The sequence below is a fragment of the Tympanuchus pallidicinctus genome, unplaced genomic scaffold (assembly GCF_026119805.1).
Source record: "Tympanuchus pallidicinctus isolate F22 unplaced genomic scaffold, pur_lepc_1.0 scaffold3, whole genome shotgun sequence".
Classification (NCBI taxonomy): domain Eukaryota; kingdom Metazoa; phylum Chordata; class Aves; order Galliformes; family Phasianidae; genus Tympanuchus; species Tympanuchus pallidicinctus.
In genome coordinates, this window is record NW_026294747.1 from 59804063 (window position 1) to 59817604 (window position 13542).

General features: G+C 60.0%; 1 protein-coding gene across 1 annotated transcript in view; it reads right to left on the reverse strand.

Annotated features, from left to right (window-relative positions):
• Positions 1-3253: 3253 nt before the first annotated feature.
• Positions 3254-13542, reverse strand: part of LOC128086404 (uncharacterized) — a 99281-nt gene continuing 88992 nt past the window's right edge. Inside the window, exons 15-17 of the mRNA XM_052695026.1 lie at positions 6323-6892; positions 4390-4435; positions 3254-4035 (exon numbers count right to left, since the gene is read on the reverse strand). Coding sequence (XP_052550986.1) covers positions 3389-4035; positions 4390-4435; positions 6323-6892 — 1263 coding nt within the window. The 3' untranslated portion in view covers positions 3254-3388. The remainder of the gene's footprint in view (positions 4036-4389; positions 4436-6322; positions 6893-13542) is intronic.

Here is a 13542-nt window from a genome sequence, read left to right on the forward strand (position 1 = left end):
CATATTTGTTGCAGTATAAGTCATACCAAACCGTTGATCCTCATGGCTCCCTTCCAACCCAAGTTATACTATGATTCTCTTCTTCATAACACACCAACTACTCTGTGTTGTCACAGAGAGGTAGCATGCGTGCACACACAGCTCCCAGAAAGCTTCTTCCTCTTCTGCATAAAGCATAAATACTGCAGTGCCAGTATTTACTGCCTAAATATATACATATGGAAGTTCCTAGCTCCTTTTCCTCAGTATTTAGCACAGAGAGTGGGCAGATAAGTCCTTAATTAGGAAACTAACTAAGTACCCCCCTACAGACCCCAAACCTTCCTCAGTGGCTGTCTTTGCAGCATCTGTGGTACATTCCTCTCTTACTCTTCCCCCCAGAAACACGATTTCCTCTTTGGAACTTTCTTCCAGACATTTTTTGAGATAGCAGGCTGGTATCAAGGTTATAATAAAGAACAATGTGAAGATTACATTGGCCACGGTAATACTTCGGTGAGCAGCCTTTGAAGCTGCCATAGCAGTAGTGCTCAGTGAGGAAACTGATGTTCAAATTTCCACTTCTGCCAACTGAATCAGACTGGGGAAGGAGAGGCTGGACGACAGCCCCACAGAAGGGATCTGGGGGCTCTTGGTCAGCCTGGTGGATGTGTGTGTGCAGTGCCCTGCATCCAAAAGGTCCCATCCCCTTTGCCCAGCAGTGTTGTTGAGGGAAGGAATTGTCCCCTCTGCTCTGTGCTTCAGCCCGACCTCAAGCACGGGGTGCAGGTTGTGTGCTGTTGTGTCAGCATCCAAAGGAGTGCTATGGAGATGGGTCTTCAGGGCAAGGGGTGTGAGGAGTGCTAGGGCCCTGGGTTTGTTGGGCACAGAGCTGAGGGGAAGGCTCACGGCTCTGCAGCTCCTCATGGCCATGCAGACCCTCATGGCCCTGTAGCTCCTCACAGGGAGTGGAGGGGCATTGGTGAGCTCTGCTTTCTGTGACAGCAACAGTGCCTGAACAAATGTGATGGAGCTGTGTCCAAGGAAATTTGAGTGGTGGTGAGGGAAACGCTTTGCTGCAGAGGGTAGTGGACATAGTGCAGCTCCCCAGAGCAGTGGGTATGGCCAAGTGCCCCAGTGCTGCCTCAGGAAGGGTAGAGTATCGGTCTGCTCTACTATATAGGTGTGTAGAGCTAAATTCAGAGTTCTTGGGGCCAAAGAAAAGCACCAGAACATCACCATGGCGAGCAAGTTCCTGCTCTTCATCCACTGATGTCTAGAAAAGCCAGTTTGCCAGCAACAGTGCTGGGCAGCCGCAGTGGTGCTCACCCACCTGCACAGACAGGAAAGGGAGTGCTGATGTTTCCTCAGAGTTCCTGTGCTTCAAATTGTGTCCATTGCCTCAGCTCTTCTTGCTCAGACCGGCTGTGGCACCAAGGAAGCTGTGGATGTGCTTTGGTGATTGCAGGTGATGTTTGGCAGGCCTTGCCACAGGTGCACAGCTGTTCAGCACATTGCAGGCCTGGGCCTGGGGACTCATGGCTGGCCATGGGCACACTGGACTGGCCCTGGAGATGCATTGCTGTGAGTACACACGAGGGCATGTGCTGCTTCATGGCAAGGACTGCATCCATGCAGACGTCTGCCTGCAGCTGAGAATGGGGCAGTGTTGCTGGTGCGTGGATGGATGCCCATGAAAAGCCCAGTGCCCATCACACTGCTGCCATCCCCGGCCCTGAGCAGTGGGGTGCAGCCCCAGCGCCCCGAGCCACAGCCTGCACTTTCCATATTGCACTGCCTGGAGCTGGGAGCATTTACAGGAAATGCCTCTTTGTGGGACCTTTGGACCATGGCTCACAGCCTGTACTGGGATGGCATCGCAGTCATAGCGGCATTGCTAAGGCACGGCCTGCCCAGGGTGGGGGCATGGAGCATCCCAAACTTGATTTGAAGGGGATGGGGTTGTGGATGGACTTGCTGCTCCATGCCCAACTCCTCTGGGGCAGAGCCTTTCCCTCACCCCCACCCGACCCACCACAGATAGCACATGCCATTCTCTTGGTTGCTGTCACAGAGAGGAGAGCTCAGCACTGCCAACTCCACTGCCTTTGAGGAGGTGTATGGCCATGAGAAGCTGTATGACCATGAGGAGCTGCAGGGCCATGAGCCCTCCTCTCAACCTCCTCTGCTTTGCGCCCAATAAACACAGGGCCCTCAGCTCTCCTCACACCCTTTGCCCTGCAGACCCTTCCCCACCTCCACAGCCATCCTGTGGATGCTCTCTCTCACAGCTCCGTGTCCTTCTCACACAGCAGCACCCAACCTGCACCCCATGCTCGAGGTCAGGCTGCAGCACAGAGCAGAGGGAACAGTCCCTTCCCTCACCAGCACTGCTGGGCTGCTGCATCCCAGGGTTGGGGCCCTTTTGCCTGCCAGGCATACTAATGGCTCACATGCACTGGGCCGTCCCAGAGCCCCCAGAGCCCTTCTGTGTGGCTGCCATCCAGCCTCTCCTGACCCAGTCTGTACATATACCCAGGGCAGCTCCATCCCACGTGCAGAATGCAGCTCTTGCTCTTCTTCATGTCCCTTAAATTGGGCATTGCCTGGTTGTCCCTCCCGTCGCTCAGGGTCTCTCTGCAGGACCTCTCCACTCCTGAAAGCAGCTCATGGCAGTGCAGTGCCATCCACAACCTTCCTCACTGCACCTCAGTGACAGTTTCCAGCCATGGAGAGAACACTGAAGAGAATCAGCCCTGACACGGAGCCCAGCGGAACCCCCCATGGCTGCCACCAGCACAGTGCCCCCCCGTCCCAGATCCCGGAGCCCCGGTCTTCCCCCACAGCACTGTGTGCGTGTGTAGCTGTGTGCTGAACGCTTCATCCTGACCATTCCTCCAGCAATGTGCTGCCCGTCCTGCTGCTGCCTCCGAGCTGCAGAGCGCCCACATCACCTGCACACGCCAGCTGAGGCCCAAGGGCCCACAGACGCCTTTCCCGTAAGCGCGCTCCGTTCCAGCAGTGCAGACAACACATCTCGCAGCAAAGGCTGCTGGAGAACCTCAGCTCTCGCACCGAGGGCAGCTCCCCTTCCACATCCCCGCCATCCTCCACAGCAGCCTGCATGCCCACAGCCACGGGCACCAGCCCTCCACATCCCATCCCCGCAGGCACAGCCGGCACTGGGCCTCGTCCCCACTGCACCGTGTGTGCGACCACCTCCTGCCAGCACTGCTCAGCACAGCAGAACCCAGGGCACAGACGGATGCTCCTCCACACAGCAATGCTCAGTGTTTATTGACAGCTCCTTCAGGCCCATCACCACACACCCTGCCTCACATCACCCCATACAGACAGCAGGAACGGCACAGCAGAGGAGGTCCCTGTTCTGGGACTGACCCCTGGCTGCCTACAGGAAGGTACAAAACTTTTCACGCAATGTCTGTGTGTCTTCCTCCAGCATTTCCTGTGTGTAACACGGAGCTCTGAGATTCTTCTCGACCATGGCATCAATCATGCTGATGAGATCTGCAACCTGCCGATCCCTCGCCTCCCCACTGGCTCTGTTGCTGAAAGCAATGCATCGATTTCCACACTTGTCTGCCATCACTTTGAGGTATGGTCTCTCTTCTATGAAAACACTGAGGTCTTCTGGATGCTTCAGCTCCTCTGCTCGGGTGAATAACAGGATTGTGTACTTGCGTGTTTTCTTGTGGAACATCTTGGTCACCCACTCAGCCACTTTCTCCTCTTCCTCTGTGATTCGTCCCAGCTGCATCACCAGGATGATGGCATGGACACCTTCACTGGTTTTCTGAAAGGCATTCTTAATCTTTTCAGCTGTTTTTTCATTGGTTTCTCTTGTATCAAATAGGCCAGGAGTGTCGATAACAAGAACTGGTCTTCCATTAACATGGTCCTTGACGTCCTTGCACTCTTGGGTTACCAAATGTGCTGACAACATGGAACGAAATGCCTCCTTCCCAAGGATGGTGTTCCCTGTCGCACTCTTGCCACTCCCTGTCTTGCCCACCAGCAGGATCCTCAGCTCGGATTCTGTGGACCAAGCAGAGACGAGTGTGAGCCCCGCGGTGCCGGGACACCCCCTGCTGGCCACGGAGAGCCGGCGCCACGAGGAAAGGTGTCCCCGAGCCACCGCTGTGCCCTGCGGGGACGGGACGGGGCACGGGCTGGAGCCGGCTGCCAGCAGGCACGCAGCGCTCGCTCGGCCCCGTCCGCCCTCAGCCTCGCTCTGTGAGCTCTCAGCGCTCAGAGAGATGGGAGGCAGCCTCAGGACGCCCCCGAGGCCACGGCCTCCCACGAAGCCCACACGAACTCCCCGTGCTTCCCAGCACTCAGCCAGGAGCCCGATGGGCTGCAGCTGCCTGCATGCGGAGCTGAGCGGCTCACCTGTGCTGTGATGTCCTGCCATCGGGACAATGCTCATAGAGGGAGCCTGAAAGGAGAGAGATTTTAAGTGAGAATAGCACAAACCTCCTGTGCTTCCCTCCCTGTGCTAATGAAAGTGATGCAAATGATCAGTGCACCGTCCCTGGGACACATCACTGTGAGGACATACGAGCACATGGGCAGCTGCATGACAAGGACTGCAGCCCTGCAGTCCCCTGCCCAGGGCTGAGAATGGGGGCAATGCTGCTGGTGTGAGCATGGACTGCCACGAAAGGCCTTCTGCCCATCACACTCCTGCCATCCCCAGTTGTGAGCAGTGGGTGCAACCTCAGCACCCCGAGCCACAGCCTGCACTTTCAGTACTGCACTGCCTGGAGCTGAGAGCATTTATGGGAAATGCCTCTTTGTGGGACTTCTGGCCCATGGCTCAGTCTGTACGGGGATGGCACCACAGTGGCAGCACTGCTGCCTGGGCATGGCCTGCAAAAGCTGGGAACCTGGAGCATCACTGCACTCCTCTTGGGGCCCTGAGAGCGGCAGGATCACAGAATGCCCTGAGTTGGAAGGCACTCCTGGCTTCCACACTGAACATTCCAAACCCATACCCTATGCCTGAGAACGGTGTTTCAGGGCTCCAGCAGCTCAGCCTGTGCCCACTTCCCAGGGGAGCTGCTCCATGCCCTCTGCCCTCGGGCGCAGCCTTTCCCTCACCCGCAAAAAACACTCCTCTAACAGCTCCATGCTTTCCGATGGGGGCTGTCACTGTCAGAGTGGAGCTCAGTGCTGCTCCTTCTCAGCAGCCATAGGGCCATTAGGGGCTGCAAGGCCACGAGGAGGTGCAGCTGCAGTGAGCCCTCCCCCTCAGCCTCCTCTGCTTTGGGCCCAATGAGGGCCCTCAGCTCTCCTCACACCCCTTGCCCTGCAGACCCTTCCCCATCTCCACAACCATCCTTTGGATGCTCTCTCACAGCTCCGTGTCCTTCTCACACAGCAGCACCCAACCTGCACCCTGTGCTCGAGGTCAGGCTGCAGCACAGAGCAGACAGGACGGTCCCTGTCCTCGCCAGCACTGCTGGGCCTTCTGCTTCCCCAAAAGGGGAAGGGGCCCTTTTGGCTGCAGGACACTGCAGGCTCATGTCCACCTGGCCGTCCCACAGCCCCCAGAGCCCTTCTGTGCAGCTGTCAGCCACCCTCTGCTCCCCCAGTCCGTACTGAGAAGCCATGTCCAGCCACTGAAGGGAACACTGAACAGAACCAGCCCTGAAATGGAGCCCTTTGGAACCCCCAGGGACTGCCACCAGTGCGTGCCACCCGTGTCCCAATGCATGGGCCTGAGGCATCAGCCCAGCTTTCACCAATCTCACTGGGTCTGTGCCTGTCTGTGTGCTGGGTGCTTTGTCTGCAATGTTCTGTGAGCAATGGTATGGAAGGAAATGGTATGGAACAGAAATACAAGCTAAAGGAGGGAGAGAGCACCTCAGCACTTGCATCATGGGCCGCTCCCCCTCCCCACCAAGGGCTTGCCTCATTCTTGCACTCAGGACCAGGGCTGATGGCCCCACAGGGACAGGGCTGCTCATTGGGCTGCCCACACAGCTCTTCTGCTGGCTGCTCTCAACAAGGGAGGCGCGAAGCCTCGCATCCACGCGCTGCACAGCACTGCATCCGTGTGCCCCAGCATGAGGCTGTCAGCACTGGGCCTGGTCCTGACCACATCAAATGCGTAACCACCCCCTCCCAGCCCTGCCCAGCACAGCAGAACCCAGGGCATGCGCAGGTGCTCAACCAGACAGCGGGGCTCAAGCACTTGTTGAGAGCTCCTTCGGGCACCACACTCCGTGCCCCACATGTACCGCGAAGGCGGGGAACGGCACGGCTGAGGAGGCTGTTTCCTCTCTGACTGAGCCCTTGCTTCCCACACGATGGTACCGACCTTCTCCAGCATTTCTCGCGTGTAACACGGAGCGTCACCATTCTGCTCTACCATGGCGTCAATCATGGCGATGAGCTCTGCAACCTGCCGATCCCTCGCCTCCCCAGTGGCTCTGTTGCTGAAACCGAGGTACCGATTTCCACACTTGGCTGCCAGCTCCTTGAGGCATCCGCTCCTTTCTATGAAGCTCTTCAGATCTTCAGGATGCTGCAGCTCCTCTGCTCGGGTGAATAACAGGATTGTGTACTTGTGTGCTTCAGTATGGGACATCTTGGACAGCCACTCAGCCTCTTCCAGTGTGATTGGGCCCAGCTGCATCACCAGGACGATGGCATGGACCCCTCCGGACAGGAACTGAAAGGCTTTCTTCTCAGCTGTTTTCAGGTTGTCTTCCATAGTGACATGAAAGCCAGGAGTGTCAACAACAACCAGTGACCGTCCAGCAGAGCAGCCTTTGACGTCCTTGCACTCTTGGGTTACTGACTGTGGTGACAGATAAGATTCAAATTCCTCCTTCCCAAGGATGGTGTTCCCTGTCGCACTCTTGCCACTCCCCGTCTTGCCCACCAGCAGGATCCTCAGCTCGGACTCTGTGGACCAAGCAGAGATGAGTGTGAGCCCCGCGGTGCCGGGACACCCCCTGCTGGCCACGGAGTGCCGGCGCCACGAGGAAAGGTGTCCCCGAGCCACCGCTGTGCCCTGCGGGGACGGGACGGGGCACGGGCTGGAGCCGGCTGCCAGCAGGCACGCAGCGCTCGCTCAGCTCTTCCTGGCCCTGTCCCCTCTCTCAGCTCTCCCACAGGAAAACTGATCGTGCCCAGCAGGAAGCCAAGCCCAAACTGAAGGTTCTGAACAAAGGATCCTCTGCAAAAGGGACACAAAGCCCCACGGCTGCACTGAAATGCGCACAGCACGGCTCCCACCGCCACCTTCCCCACTCCGTGGAGAAGCAGCTGGGGACTGCGGCCAGTGCAGCAGCTCCTCTGGCTTTGGTGCCACACAGCCCACAGCGTCTCCTCACTGCCACAAGATCGGCTCCAGCTTCACCCCAGCGCCAACAACACGCTGTGGGCAGCCCAGCTCCCCCCCTGCAGTGGCCTCAGGCTCCATCGGGAGGAACGCGTGGCCCTGAGGCTGCCCAGGAATGTCCGTCTCTAGCATTGCTCAGAGGGCTGCACCCAGTGCTCCTCCAAAAGCAGGAACAGAAAGTGAAGGCGATCTGACAGCAACCTGAGTCCCAGCACTGGGTGGAGTAAGCAAAAGCCCAGGCTGAACTGCTCCACTTCCGAGAATTCAGGCGCTCAGCAGAAAATGCAGCAGCGTTTGTGCAGGGTTGTTTTTTCCGCCCCTCCCTGCCCTGCGCGGCTTCAGTGAGGCACGGCTTCCGTGCAACAGCCGCAGAGACAGCAAGGCTTGCCGTATGGCTTTCCCCCTGCGCTGTGTCTCAGGCTGTACCCACCGCACACCGCTGTGCTGCCCGCCCTCAGCCGTGCTCTGTGCGGCTCCCAGAGCGGGGAGATGGGAGGCAGCCTCAGGAGATGCAACAGCGCGCAGGGGGGGAGCAGCTTACCTGTACTGTGACGTCCTGCCATCGGGAGAGCGCTCACACTCACACGGGGAGCCTGGGAGGAGAGAGATTTTGCGTGAGAGGGGCACAAACCTGCCCTGCTTCCCTCCCTGTGCCAATGAAGGTGACACAGATGATCTCTGGGGACTCACGTCAGTCCCACAGCCGCGTGTGCATGAAGAAAGACAAGTGGCATCAAAGTTACCCATCTGCATTGACTTTGTCAGCATCTTTGGAAAGAGATATTGGATGAATTGTATTCATAGAAGTCAGAACCCACTCCTCGGAAGCAGATTCTGCTGCCTTGGAATTTGTTCCGGCAGTGGCAGCAGAGCTGCAGCAACTCACCAAAGCAGCGCTGCGCTGTGTCCCAGCTCTGACTGCTGCACTCGTGCTGTTGCTGCTCTCGTCCCGCACAGCAGCGCCGGGGCTGGAAGCGCTGTGCAGCTCAGCAGCGCTTTTAGAGGCGGCGTCGGGAGGAGGGCAGTGCTGGGATCCCAGGTAGCGCTGCTCCACCATTGGCCACATCTGAGCTGCCCCAGTGCGGGGACACCGCCCGCTGTGCAAAGCCACATCCAGCCTGGACTCGGGCGCTGCCAGGGATGGGGCATCAGCAGCTCTTCCGGGAAACTCATTTATGGCCTCACCACCCTTGTCTTGAGGAATTCCTTCACGATACCTTCTCTGAAACTGCTCCATTTACATGTCAGCCATTCACCTTTGTCCTACTGGTTCACTCTCAGTGAACAGAAGCACAGCTGTGCCGTGCAGTGCTGCAGCCCTGGCACAAGGACCCAGAGGCTGTGGGGTTTTCTCCTAGTGCACATTCAGCCCTCACACATGAGGCTGTGCCACCTGTTCTGCGTGTCCCTGTGGAGGCAGGGGAGACCAAATCCCAGCATCCCCAAACCACAGCTCACTTGGGGCCTCAGGCACCTCTGCAGACCACCCACTCTAACAGCCCCATGCCCTTCGCACGCAGCAGCACCCCATGCTCGAGGTCAGGCTGCAGCACAGAGCAGAGGGCACAGTCCCTTCCCTCACCAGCACTGCTGGGCTGCTGCACCCAGTGGTTGGGGCTCTTTTGGCTGCAGGGCATTCTAATGGCTCACATGCACCGGGCCGTCCCACAGCCCCCAGAGCCCTTCTGTGCGGCTGCTGTCCGACCTCTGCTCCTCCTCCCCCCATACTGAGAAGCCAAACCCAGTCACTGAAGGGAACACTGGAGAGAATCAGCCCTGAGATGGAGCCCTGTGGAGCCCCCAGTGACTGCCACCAGCACATCTCCCCCCGTGTCTCAACACGGCCAGCCCAGCATTCACCCATCACACCGTGCCCGTGTCCAGCTGTGTGCCAGGCGTTGTGCCTGCAGGTTCCTGGGAGCAATGCTATGGAGGCACTGCAGGAGCCGAAACAGCTCTGCATCCAACCGGCTGGATCCCCACGAGCAGCTCAGTGGGTGACTGCTGGACCTGCACACCGAGTTCCCAGGACAGGTTTTGCCCCTCACCAGCCCGCGTTGGCTGCTGACAATGACTGCGTTGTCTCTCAGCTCTGTGTGCAGCTGAGGGCAGCGGTCCCGGGGCTGCAGAGACCCCGCAGAAGGGGAACCCCCCACCCCCGGCCGTCCCTTTGCCTGCTGCACGGGGCTGGACGGGGCCCAGAGGGGCCGTGTGGTTCCTGCACAGCGTGTGACTTTCGGGAATGGGAGCGGCTCAGCCCGGGCTTTGGTTCACCCGAGGGCAGCAGGAGCAGCAGGAATGCTTTCACTTCCTGTTGTCACACAGCCCAGAGCTCAGCGCCCTGCGCTCCTTTGGGGGCTCGAGTTCCCCCTGACGGCGTCAAGGAACAACAGCTGCACTTTCTCCTTCCTTTTCCAGAGGCCCCTCGTGGGGATGGGCTCTGTCCGGGCTGTGATTCCCGCTGGTTTCAGAACAGTGCTGATGCTGCTGACGGCGCCCTGGACCGCTGGGAGCAGCAGGAAGTAATGCTGCATGCAGAGCGCTAATTAAAACACAAACATTACACTAATTACCGTAATTATCCTTTAGTGCCTCCATAAGCCATGCTCAGGGATCTCCCCAAACCCCGCGCCCACCCCGCGCAGCGCGCAGCGGGCGACGTCGCGGCGGCACCGGGCGCTGCGCTCCGGCGAGTCGAAGGCGTCGGGCGCGTCCACCGCGTGCACGCCGTAAGCCCTCCACGAGCCGCTCCGCCGCTCGCTCCTCCGCGCCACCGCACGCGTGGGGTGAATCGCGGGGAGCAGCCGGGGGTTGGCTGAAGGCTCCGCGGCAGGGCCAAAGGTGGCGCATTCCATAAGCGCCTTTCCCGTCCACGCTCCCGTTTCCCGTCAACGCGCTCGGTTCCCTCAGCGCCGTCCCGGGCAGCGGAGCCGCGCGGTACCGCCGCCCCCCTCGAGCTCGAACGGACGCGCCGCCCCGCCGCCCCGCGCTCCCGCAGCGCCGCGTCCCCCAGCCGAGCTCCTCCGAGCCGCGCGGCCCCGGGGGTCGGCACCCGCTCTTCCGGCCCCGCTCTCGCCCAGCACCCGGGCCGAGCTCCCGGGGGCTCCGGGGTGGCCGGACGCTTCCCGACCCGCCGCGACGCGACGCGCTCCCCTGGGGGCTGCCGGCCCGACGGGGAGCGGCGCGCCGCCGGCACCGGGGCTGCTCGCAGGGCGGCTCCGAGCCGGGGCGGCTCCTCGGTGCCCGCTCTCACCCGGCGCCGTTCGGCCCCGGCCGCAGCCGCGCAGCCGTCGCGGTTTCGAGTTTTTTCCTCGTGATTCCACATTCCCTGCGTCACGCAGCGATGGGAGTCAACGGGGCGACGCGGCGGCTCCGAAGAATGAGCTACAATTCCCAGAAAGGCACGGCGCTCCCACAACGCTTTATTTTGTGATTTCCATCTTCCAGGAGGAGGCCATGACAGCAGAACCCAAAGCTCACAGCAGCGCTCTCCTTTGCTGCCTGTGTGTCACAGCTGCTGCAGCATCGGCACGAGAACTTTGCGTTTTGGAAACTCTCGTTTGTTCAGTAGCTTCAATTCCAATTACATTTCACTACTACAATTAGAAAACTAAGTCCTTCTTTCCTTAGCTCATTGCCACCGCTTCCCTTGTCCGGATCCACCTCCCTTCCCTTCCCCTCCTCTACCCCCTTTTTGGCATGGACCCGTGGGTCTCGTCACGGTGATTAGATCTTAATTACGGCAAACACAACCAACACGACGACTCCCCTCGCCCCTCGCTCTGCCTGAGGGCGATGCTCACAGCCCTGTGCAGCACCTCATCAGCCTGCACATCCCGGTCCCGCCTCGGCGCTCTGTTGCTCACAGCACAGCACTGCTTCCCGCACGCCTTCACCAGCTCCCGCAGCGCTCCTCTGTCGGCCGCCTTCACGTATTCATCCAGCGAGCCGCCCCCCAGGTCTTCGTTCCTTGTGAACACCACCATCATGCGCTGCTTAGCGCCCTTCCCAAACAGCTTCTGCACGCTCTCCTGCACCTCGCGGTCCTCCCGCGTGTAACGGCCCAGCTGTGTCACCAGCAGCAGCACGCAGGGCTCCCGGGCAGCGAATCTGAGGCAGCGCTGGCGCTCCTCGGCCAAACGCTGCTCGTCCCACTGAGAGCCCCCGAAAATCGCCGGGGTGTCCATGACCACCACGCACCACTCGCCCCAATCCCGCCTGCCTTCTTTGCACGTGGTGGTGACGGGTTGGGACGCCAGCCGGGACTCGAAGCGCTCCTCGCCCAGCAACGTGTTGCCGGTGGCGCTGCGCCCGGCTCCGCTCCGCCCCAGCAGCACAACGCGCAGCTCCGGCCGCCGACCTGCGGGGACAGCGGGACACGGCTCGGACGGGACGGACAGCTTCTCCTCCAGGTACTGCCGACCCCACGCCGAGCTTCCATGGACCCCGTCCCGTTACAGACAACACCCTCAGAGCACGGACCCCGCGACCGGACAAGGAGACCGGGCCCCAAACCAGCAGGCACACAGGGCTCGTGGGCCGCATCCGCCCTCAGCCTCGATCTGTGCGGCTCTGAAAGCAGAGATGGGAGGCAGCCTCAGGACGCCCCCGAGGCCACGGCCTCCCACAGAGCCCACGCGAGCACGAGGCTGCACCAGGATGCGAACCCCCCGTGCTCCCCAGCACTCAGCCAGGAGCCCGATGGGCTGCAGCTGCGTGCATGCAGCTGTGAGTGGCTCACCTGTGCTGTGACGTCCTGCCATCGGGAGAGCGCTCACACTCACACGGGGAGCCTGGGAGGAGAGAGATTTTGAGTGAGAGTGGCACAAAGCTGCCCTGCTTCTCTCCCTGTGCCAATGAAGGTGACACAGATGATCCCTGGGGACTCAGGTCAGTCCCACAACTGCGTGTGCATGGAGAAAGCCAAATGGCATCAAAGTTACCCATCTGCATTGACTTTGCCTTTGGAAAGAAATGTTGGCTGACCCTCATTCATGGAGGTCAGAACCCACTCCCTGAAAGCAGATTCTGCTGCCTCGGAATTTGTTCCGGCAGTGGCAGCAGAGCTGCAGCAACTCACCAAAGCAGCGCTGCGCTGTGTCCCAGCTCTGACTGCTGCACTCGTGCTGTTGCTGCTCTCGTCCCGCACAGCAGCGCCGGGGCTGGAAGCGCTGTGCAGCTCAGCAGCGCTTTTAGAGGCGGCGTCGGGAGGAGGGCAGTGCTGGGATCCCAGGTAGCGCTGCTCCACCATTGGCCACATCTGAGCTGCCCCAGTGCGGGGACACCGCCCGCTGTGCAAAGCCACATCCAGCCTGGACTCGAGCACTTTTCCTTAGACAAACACACATTTGAAATATAAATATGCTCAGAGGAAAGAGAATTGGATAGTGTGTGTGATAGCAAGGTTCTGATTCAGTTTGCAGAAGCGGAAATTGAGCGTCAGTTTCCTCACTGAGCATTGCTGCTACAGCAGGGCACTGTGGGCTCACGTCCACCAGGATGACCAAAAGCCCGCAGAGCCCTTCTGTAGGGCTGCCGTCCAGCCTCTGTTTCTTTACATACACCCAGGACAGCCCCATCCCACGTGCAGAATGCAGCTCTTGCTCTTGGTCACCTCCATTCCGTTGGGCACTGCCTGGTCCTGCCATCACTAAGGCTCTCTCTGCCAGGCCTCTTCACCCCTGACTGAGTCAGCAGCTCCTGGCAGTGCAGTGCCATCCACAACCTTCCTCACTGCACCTCAGTGACAGTTTCCAGCCATGGAGAGAACACTGAAGAGAATCAGCCCTGACACGGAGCCCAGTGGAACCCCCCATGGCTGCCACCAGCACAGTGCCCCCCCGTCCCAGATCCCGGAGCCCCGGTCTTCCCCCACAGCACTGTGTGCGTGTGTAGCTGTGTGCTGAACGCTTCATCCTGACCATTCCTCCAGCAATGTGCTGCCCGTCCTGCTGCTGCCTCCGAGCTGCAGAGCGCCCACATCACCTGCACACGCCAGCTGAGGCCCAAGGGCCCACAGACGCCTTTCCCGTAAGCGCGCTCCGTTCCAGCAGTGCAGACAACACATCTCGCAGCAAAGGCTGCTGGAGAACCTCAGCTCTCGCACCGAGGGCAGCTCCCCTTCCACATCCCCGCCATCCTCCACAGCAGCCTGCATGCCCACAGCCACGGGCACCAGCCCTCCACATCCC